Source organism: Orycteropus afer, unplaced genomic scaffold (assembly GCF_000298275.1).
Source record: "Orycteropus afer afer isolate SDZICR_OR568_19922 unplaced genomic scaffold, OryAfe1.0 scaffold00495, whole genome shotgun sequence".
Taxonomy (NCBI): domain Eukaryota; kingdom Metazoa; phylum Chordata; class Mammalia; order Tubulidentata; family Orycteropodidae; genus Orycteropus; species Orycteropus afer.
This window is the reverse complement of record NW_006922082.1, coordinates 1500060-1509575: the sequence shown is the minus strand read 5'-3', so window position 1 is coordinate 1509575 and position 9516 is coordinate 1500060. Positions and strand designations below refer to the sequence as shown.

The 9516-nt window shown below is 54.0% G+C and overlaps 1 protein-coding gene across 1 annotated transcript; it reads left to right on the top strand.

The window, feature by feature from the left end:
• The first annotated feature begins 395 nt into the window (after window positions 1-395).
• C1QL1 (complement C1q like 1) lies at window positions 396-7241 on the top strand. Its single transcript, XM_007955251.2, has 2 exons — window positions 396-992; window positions 7062-7241. The coding sequence occupies exons 1-2, from the start codon at window positions 396-398 to the stop codon at window positions 7239-7241; spliced, it is 777 nt and encodes a 258-aa protein (XP_007953442.1).
• Window positions 7242-9516: the final 2275 nt, after the last annotated feature.

Sequence of the window (9516 nt, the reverse complement as noted above, 5' to 3'; positions counted from 1 at the left end):
TTAGGCACCGGCCCCGCCCTCAGCCACACCCCTCGAGCTCGCGGAGCGGCGCCGAGGGGCGGGACAGGGCCGGGCCGAGGGGGCGGTGGCCCCGGGGCTAGGAGGCGGGAGCAGCAAAGCGGGAGGCGGCGGCCGCGGCTCTCAGTCCGGCCGCACAGCGGGAGGGAGGTGCGAGGCAGGAGTCTGCTGCTGGGCTCCGCAGCGCAGCCAGCATTGCGCGGCGCCCCGAACCGGCCCCATGCCCGCATACCAGCCGGACCGCCCCTGAGCGCGGGCGCCCTGCCGCGCCCCCCCTCGCCGGCACCATTGCCCCGACGGCGCGGCCGGGTGGCCCGGCGCTCCCCAGGCTCCGCGCTGGCCGGAAGACTTTGCTGGCGGCCGCCGCGGGCGTGGTGATGCTGCTGGTGCTGGTGGTGCTAATCCCCGTGCTGGTGAGCTCGGGCGGCCCTGACGGCCACTATGAGATGCTGGGCACCTGCCGCATGGTGTGCGACCCCTACCCCGCGCGGGGCCCCGGCGCCGGCGCGCGGCCCGACGGCGGCGACGCCCTGAGCGAGCAGAGCGGCGCGCCACCGCCCTCCACGCTGGTGCAGGGCCCCCAGGGGAAGCCGGGCCGCACCGGCAAGCCAGGCCCCCCTGGGCCTCCTGGGGACCCGGGTCCTCCCGGACCCATGGGGCCACCGGGGGAGAAGGGTGAGCCGGGCAAGCCAGGGCCCCCCGGGCTACCGGGCACAGGGGGCAGCGGCGCCATCAGCACTGCCACCTACACCACGGTGCCGCGCGTGGCCTTCTACGCTGGCCTCAAGAACCCCCACGAGGGTTACGAGGTGCTCAAGTTCGACGACGTGGTCACCAACCTAGGCAACAATTACGACGCGGCCAGCGGCAAGTTTACGTGCAACATTCCTGGCACCTACTTTTTCACCTACCATGTCCTCATGCGCGGTGGCGACGGCACCAGTATGTGGGCGGACCTCTGCAAGAACGGCCAGGTGAGCCCAGCGGGGGCGTGGGGCAGGGCACTGGGTCGGAGTCGGCAGGCGCAGGTGTAGACCCCAGAGCGGCCCTACGTAGGCATCACATGCGGAGATAGTCAGAGCCTGCCGGCCCCTCTAACTCCGAGATTCCCCGGCGCTGGCTTCAGGGCAGACGCAGCTGAGTACCTGCGGCTCGGAAATGCGGTTTTTAGCCCAACTCCTGAGAGCGCAGGGCTCCCGGGCGCGCGGACTGGCCTTTGGTGGCTTGACTCTGGGGAGTTGGGTTTCAGGCTGGTATTAGCCAGCGATAGAGAAGGCAAAGATGGACTCTGGGGCAGTGGGTGGGTAGAGCAGCCTCAGCTCCCGCGGGCGCTCCTGCGCGCGGCTGTGCGCTCCAGCCGAGAAGGCGGTCGTGGGAGAGGTTTGGGGCCCAAAGACCTTAGGACAGGTTTCGGGCCCAGCTAGCTATACATCTCGCCTTCGGGAAGTGGGCACCACTGCGCGGATCTGACACGCTTGGCCAAAACTGGGACTGCGCAGCCCCTCCCCTCTATGCCAGAGCTACAGGCGCAAAAAGGCTGCCTGAGGGGGGGAAAGTTTTTCCTCCGGCGGTGAGGCGAAGAGGAGGAAACACCCCCTCCTCTTGACCTCCCAAATTCAACCCTTCTTGACTCCAGGAGTGTGTGTGTGTGGGGGGGGATCCTCTTGGTTCCTGGCTGCCATCCCAGGAAGCTGAGAGCTGGGAGGCACTGAGAGCGCCTGGACTCTGGTGCCAGAACCCGTGAGTGCGTGGCGCTCTCCTTGGAGTGACCAGCCGGGGAACTAACCTCGACTCAAATCCAGCTTCAGAGCAACAACTTAACCTGGTCCCTTGAAGCCCCTCTCCCCTTCTGGGTTCCTAGCCCACGGTGGCATGCATCCCCGGGGGCGTGGTCAGGCCAAGCATTTGGAGCCCTCACCAGTCAGAAGTCAGGCAGGCTGGTGGGGCTGAGATCCAAGACCCTGTTGGAATGCTCCCCACCTCAGCACTGTCCTGAGGCTTTGCTGGCCTGCCTGTGGGTCTTCAAGGCTGGGGGTGTTGGTGGAAATGTGGGGGCACTGGGGAAGCAGCAAAAAGCCTTCTGGTGCTTGTAGGTTTGCCTCCTCTTTTCTCCCCCCTGCCTGCTTTTCTCTCTGGTTTCTGCCTCTCCTTTGCCTCTTTTCCCTCTCCTGGTCTCTTTCCTGTCTCTTTCTTCCCTGTGTCTTCTATTCCTGTCTGTCTGTCCCTGGGTTTCTGGCCTCTCTCCCCTAGATTTAACCTTCCTCTGCTGTATTCCTTATATCCACTCTCCTACTCATGTCTCTTAGGCTTCCCCATAGCTCTCTTTTTTTGTCCTTGGTTTCTGACCAAATGAGAGGCCCCAGTATTCTGCAGCCAGCCTCATGTTCTCCTTATTAATCACCCATAAAGGATGCAGCAATGTCACCCTCATCAATGGAATTTCTTCCTCCCCCAAAGTTTGGGCTGGCACCAAGCTGAGGGTTCAGGAGGCTGGGGTCTAGCTTGCCTGGATAGTGAGGCAGTCACTAGCCCACCGGTGGGCCCTAGATCCCATACCACCTCGGGTGGTCACAGCAGGATCTGTGGACAAAGCAAGAGGAGGTCTCAAGGATAGGTATATGTGAGGTGTGTGTGAGGTGGGCACATGCTTCAAGGTGAAACAAGCTCAAAAGCCCCTTCTTTCACCTCCAGCATGGAAGGGCAGCATTTTGGCAGAGCCTAACAAGGGGATGCTTACTGGAGGCGAAGGCCACAGGCCAGCAGGGAAAAGGAGGTGGCTTTGACTGGGGGGGTTTAATACAGTTACTCAGACCATTTATCCCCTCTCCCCAAAGAAAAGAAAAGAAACAAGTCACACACATCCTTTCAGATTGCCCAAGTGACACAATCTTACTAGTTATTATTCCACATATTTGTTTTGAGCTCTTACTGTAAGCCAGATTTTGGGCTTGGTACCAAGGGTTCAAATCTACTCGTCCTAGAACTCATGATCTGGATCTGTGCAGGGGAGAAGGTGGTAATCAGACAGTAGCACACCCCCAATGAGTGCCATGTTAAAGGTGGGCTGAGAGCCCAGTGGGCAACTCCTGTACCCAAATGTGTTGGCTGGGGACAGCTATTGATTGGGGCCAGCCCCCAGCTCAGACTATCCTGTATGTCAGGATTGGGGGGAGGGGCAAAGGATGATGAACCTGGATCCCAAGGGGAATTGAAGAAACTGGTAGGAAGAAAAGTGTAGGGAAAGGCAAGCTCAGGGGTGGAATAGGATGTTCTAGGGAGCAGATGGATAAGGATAGGGCTGAGCAATGGATGGAAATAAAGGAGAGGGGCTTGCCCCTCCCATACCTTCAGCAACAAGGGTGACCCTGGGCTTTGTGTTTTTCCTCCTTGGCTTTCTGCCTGCAGAGAGGCTTCCAGTATTTCTGCAGAAAGGCACAGCCATATCTGGCCCTGGACAAGATTTCTGGGGGTTGCCACCTTCATGCCTGCTGCTAAGCCCCCATCTTTCTGCTTGTCTGACACCTGCCCTCCTTGCCTTTCCTCTCTCTAAGGGTAGATTTGAGTCACCACCCCATAATCCACTGGCATCAAACCTTGGTCATTAGGACCTGGGGAGCCTGATGAGCCTGAGAAAGGGGTGCTAGATTGGGGGGCAGTGCCCTGAGCAAGGCAAGCTGCCTGCAGTTGAGATGGGCACAAAATTCAGGGAAGGCACAAAATTGATAAACTGGGCTGAGGGGGTGGGAGAGTGGAAATGGGCCAGGGCCTATAGCCAGGGTGGTCCTTGTCCAGGGAAGGGGGCTGTGGGAAGATGAGTATTAAAAATGGCCAAGAGGCTAAACCCACTGCTGGAGAACACGTTTCAGCCAAACAGTTGATGGGCTTATAAAGTGAACAGTAACACCTATGAGGAACAAGCTCCTCAGAATAATCAACATATAAGACCAAAGAGGCAGCATTTGCCCAGAGACAAAGTTCAGAAGGCAGGAAGGGGCAGGAAAGATGGGTAAGTGGAAATGGAGAACCCAGGGAGGAAGTGGGAAGAATGTTGTTACATTGAGGGAATTGCAACTAATGTCACAAGACAAAATGTGTATGAGTTGTTGAATGGGAAACTAATTTGCTCTGTAAACTTTCCCCAAAACCACAAAAAAATGTTCAAAAAAGAAAAAAAGGGCCAGGGGTTTGGAGAGCAGAGGTTACATCCAACAGAGACAAGAGCTAGTGAGATATCTAGATAGAAGGCTGTGGTATGAAGACCTAACTGAAGATCAGTTTCTCACCTGGTGATGGGAGAGAGGTCCCCAGATATCTTCTCTGACCCCTAATGCCTTTCATAGCACAGAACACAGTGCCTAGCACAGAAAGTTAAAGTCAAAACCAAACCATTTGCCCTTGGGTTGATTCTGACTCATGGTGACCCCATGTGTGTCAATACATGGCTAGCAGTTCAGTATCACCCAAGGACTCCTGCACAGCATAGTAGGGGCCTAGAGAGTGTGCAGAAGCTAAAGCATCACCATGGGCCAGGCTGGCTGCCCATGGAGCCATGCCTGCATGTCCAAGACCTAGCATTGATCTGTAGACTCTGGCAGGTTCCCTGTGTTCTCCTTCAGTCTAGCCTCCTGGTCAGAGCATGGCCTCAGTTTCCCCTCCTGGCAAGAATCACCTTCAGGAGGTGTTCTAGGTTGCCCCCTCATGACAAGTCCTAGATCTGCTTTCTTGCTTCCATGGCAACCTCAGTTCCTCAAACATCTCTTGGCCCTCACCAGGAGCTGAATGCCTTAACTGCTTCAGGTCCTGGGCAGAGAGAATCAGGACCCCTGGGTTCCATTTCTAGATCCCCCACTGTCTAAGGATGGAAGGCATAAATTCTCCCTGCCTCTGTGGATAATTAGGATAATTACAGCAACAATCATGGTGATGAATAAATAATAAACATAAGCATAACGATTCTGATGCCTGTCACATCACCAGGAGATTCCTCATGACAGATGACTGTATTCTAATGGATCTGGCTATTAAAGAGCACACTCTTTTAATGAGTTAAGGCTAAATTAATCTGGGTAATAAAAATAATTGTTATTAGTAGTAATTTATTAGCAAAGATAATGAAATGTATGTGTAATAATAAATACGACCAGGATTAGGGCCCAGGGAACAATACTGAAGTTGCCTGCTTGTTTTCAGCTCTTCCCTAGTAGCTCAAAGCCCCAAGTTTCCTTTCTTCACTATCATAAGGCTTTCACCAAGGTGGCAGTGGTGAGGCAGGATCTCCTCCTCCATTTTCCAGATACAGAAACTGAGCTCATTGATAGACAGCATCTTCCTCTCATTTTACTCCTTCTCCCCCAGCTGGACCAAGAGAATTTTCCCAGCTGAGTGCCTAAACAGTTCCTTCCCAGGCTGGGGAAGAACAAGTTGAGGGGAAAGAAGGGGCTGGAGAGATGTGGGCTTTAAATAGCAGAGTGTATGCAGATATGTTGGGTCCTCGCCTTGCAGCATTGGTGCTGAGTCAGCAGCTTTGGCACAGCTGACCTGCAGTTCTGCCTCCTGCCCAGGAGGGAGGCTGGGCCCCTCCCCTAATTTGGCCTGGTCTGGTCCAGCTCAAAATATCAGCTTTAGGGGGAGCTGCCTTCAGGATGGAGAGGGGCCTTTGAGGAACCTGCTGAAAGAAGCCTGTTCAATGCATTCTTCCCCTGGGAGGAATCCTGGAGACGGCTTCTCCCTTCCATACTCCACCCAGGATATCCTGGAGAGGCCCCAGATCCTAAGACATAGGGCTTATGTGGCCTCAGCTATTAAAAGAGCAATGCTGGGAGGGAATTCATCCACCACCACACACACACATCCGCCCCAATACCTTACAATTATAGTTGGAGCCCCCAAAAGTGATGGTAGGTGGCATATTCCAGAAGCTGGTGCTCTCTTGCCCCATCACCCTGCTTGTCTCCCCTCCCCACTCTGGGCCAGGGCCAGCAAGGATATCAGATCAGATGAGGATCACTGAGGGATGTAAGGCTGGGTTTCTCGTCTTCCAGTTCAGTTCTTTTCTACCACCCTGGGGTGAGACAAGAGCCAGAAGTCCACTTTGGATGAGGGAGGGTAATAGTCCTGGGTATAGCTATAGTTGGAAGGAGCCCTGGTGGTATAGTGGTTAAGCACTTGGCTGCTAACTGGAAGGTTGGAGGTTCAAGCCCACCAGCTGCTCTATGGGAAAATGATGTGACAATCTGGTTTTGTAAAGATTTATAGCCTTGGATACCTTATGGGGCAATTTTAATCTATTCTTCTGGGTTGCTCTGAGTCAGCATCAACTGGATGGCAGTGTGTTTAGTTTCTTTCTTTTTGGTTTTTTGTTTGTATGTTTGTTTTGTTTTGGTATAGCTATAGCTTCTTGGAGGTCAACACATAGGCCTGATCTGAACCTTGGAAGTGGAAAGAATGACCAGGCCTTCCATCACTGCTGCAGTGGGTGGGTAGGTGGGTGTGAGAGACTCTGGAAAGAACTTCAGACATGGAGCCTAAAAACCTGGTCCTGGTTGTGGGGTGGGTGCTAGCAGTCTAGCATTGGTCCAGCCACCTGAACTATGGGGCTACCTTAAGTCTTTGTATTTATCCACTGACATAAGAGAGGGTAGATGTGGCTGAAATATTACTAAAGTAGAGAGGAAGGGTGATGACAGAGGAAGTGTCCTTCCATCCTCTGGGATCCCAGAGCATCCCTGTCTGCAAGGACAACAGTTCCAGATTGGGGCATCCTAGAAGTACAGCAAGCCAGATGGTAAAACTTAGATGAGTTAAGGAGGAAGATTCCATGTTGACTCCAAATTCAGGCCCCCATTAGACATGCCTCTTCTTTGACCAGGCTGGGGGGGTGGGGTGGAGAAGGGACTGGTGGCAGAAGTTTAAGGCCTTTAGGTTCTCCCCATGTGGCTGCCTCACCTCCGACAGCCCCCTTCCATCCCTGACCCTCTTCTCTCCTTCTCCTCCCTACCTTTTCCCCACCTCATTCCTCCCCTCTGACACCCTCGCCCCCACAGGTTCGGGCCAGTGCCATTGCCCAGGACGCAGACCAGAACTACGACTACGCCAGCAACAGCGTGATTCTGCACCTGGACGCGGGCGACGAGGTCTTCATCAAGCTGGACGGAGGCAAAGCGCACGGAGGCAACAGCAACAAATACAGCACCTTTTCTGGCTTCATCATCTACTCTGACTGAGCTCCTGTGTCCCCTGCCATCCTCCGTATTGCCCTCCAGGGTGGGCAGAGGATGACCCGTCTCCCTCCCACCCCTTTGCTCTCTGGCCAGGCTGCAGGTCTTCCCCGGCTCTAATGCCCCGGCCTAAGTCACCGCCAGTCACCACCGCCTGGGCCACAGCTATGCCCTCCTGCCAGCCAGCTCTTCCCAATCGCTTGGTCCTGAGGAGGAGGTGGAGGAGGGAGGCAGGGACATCTTGACCTCCCACACCCTGGCTCCCTGTAAATTTGTACAATAGAACTGTTTACTGACCATACACACCCACCATCCCGCCCCAGCCAGGGGATGGTCATGGTGGTAGGTCGTTTCCCACACTTGGATGCGCTACTCTTCCTGCTCTGGGGTGGCGTCACCTGGGGAGGGGTGGTTTGGGGACTGGAGAGCTTCCTAGCAGCCCCCAATGCCTAGTTCCGCTGCGCCCAGTCTGACCAAAGTTATAATAAAAACACTTCCATCCAGCAGTGTTATGGTCTGTGCCCGGGGGGGGGGGGCAGCTACAGGAAGGGACTGGGACCTGGGGCAGGAGCAGGCTATGGATCCTGCCTCCCATCCACACTGAGAAAGTGTGGCTTTGAAAAGAAGGGCAGAAAGGAAAACAGAAGCAGGCCTCTGCTTGGGCCTGAGATAAGACCCTACCCCTTAAGGTAGGGTTGATGGTTTAAAAAAAAAAAAAAAAAAAAAGACGACGAAGAAGAAAGGGGGCCTGGACCTGAGACTGTGGCCTGCTTTGCTTTCTTCAGCATCCTAGTGGGACCTTCTTATCCTGTTCTGCTGGTCCCTGAGTCTCTCCATCCCCACTTAGTCCCAAATCCTCCTCCACTACCTTCTTAGCTGGGTTCCTAACTTCAGTTATCCCATATAATTGGAACCAAAAACCAAACCCACTGCTGTCAGTCAATTCTGACTCATAGCGACCCTGTAAGACAGAGTGGAATTGCCCCATAGCATTTGCAATGTTTCGAATCTATGCAGAAACGGACTGCCTCTTCTTTCTCCCACAAAGCAGCTGGTGTGTTTGAACTGCTGACCTTTTGGTTAGCAGCCAAATGCTTTAACCACTGTGCCACCAAAACTCCTTCATATGATTGGTCACTAAAAACTCCTGCCAGGTGAACCCCAAATAGACCATGAATATCTCCCCAACCGTTGGCCCTTCTGTCACCATCATCAAGGTTGGCTGGCTTCAGGCTCACCTGCTGCATACATGCCACCAGGGGGTTTCTTATTCCAAAGGAGGTAGTCTGTTGGCCTTGATCCAGTAGAACATCACCTTTAGGCTGTCACAGATGCTGACACTGGCCCAGTTCAGGGATAGGGACTGAGTTTTGTCCAAGAACACCAAAGAAAAGGCCAGGCTCAAGGTAGAAAAAGGGACCAGTGGGGAGAAGTTTTAGAGGAGGCAGGACCCCAGAAGGGGGTGGTGTCTGCAGGAGTAGGGGCAGGGAACAAGGAGCTAAGCTGTCACTCATGCTGCTGAGTCCATTTCTCTCCAAGATGCACATTTGTCCCTGGATGAGAGGTCATTTCCATGTTAGAAGGCAGTGGTAAACTGCAGTGTAGGAATGGAGATGCAAGATGTAAGAGATTTACTTTAGATGGGGCCAGGGCTGGAGGCTGGGGAGATCATCTAAAATCCCAGCTAACCCCAAAAGATGTCTGTTACTGTTGAAAAGGGATCAATAATACGTTGTTGTAAATTCCCCTTTCATATTCAGTTTGTTCAGACTAACGTTAGAATGCATTTGCAACTCCTGCATTCCCTCTGACAGCAAGAGGTTACACTTTCAGATTGAAGTATTTACAGGGGAATAAATCACTTGCTAGGAGCTCTGGTAGCATAGTGGCTAAAGCACTTGACTGCTAACCAGAAGGCTGGCGGTTCAAACCCACCAGCCACTCCTCGGAAGGAAGGTTGGGCAATCCTACTTCCGTAGTGATACTGCCTCAGAAACCCAAGGAGGGGTCGCTATGAGTTGGGGCCGACTCGACGGCACATAACAACAACAACAAAATCACTTGCTGGGCCTGAAATGGAGAAGAAGGGGTATGAAGTATGGAATGAGTTTAGCTCCAGACCTGAAGGGTAACTAAGGGCCATTGTCTCAGGGGTCTCACCAGGCTGTCAGACCAGCAAACCTGGTCTTTTTTTTCCCCCCCATGGTTTTGGGGTTTGTTACACATTGTTCTCCCACTCTATCCAGGATCTCTTGCACCAATCCCTCACTCAGTGGCAGCC

What these genes read in the sequence shown, in the direction of transcription:
- C1QL1 (XM_007955251.2), top strand. Translation starts at nt 396, where the DNA reads ATGCTGCTGGTGCTGGTGGTGCTAATCCCCGTGCTGGTGAGCTCGGGC. An exon ending in ACCTCTGCAAGAACGGCCAG is followed by an intron (nt 993 to 7,061) that starts GTGAGCCCAGCG and finishes TCGCCCCCACAG; the next exon opens with GTTCGGGCCAGTGCCATTGC.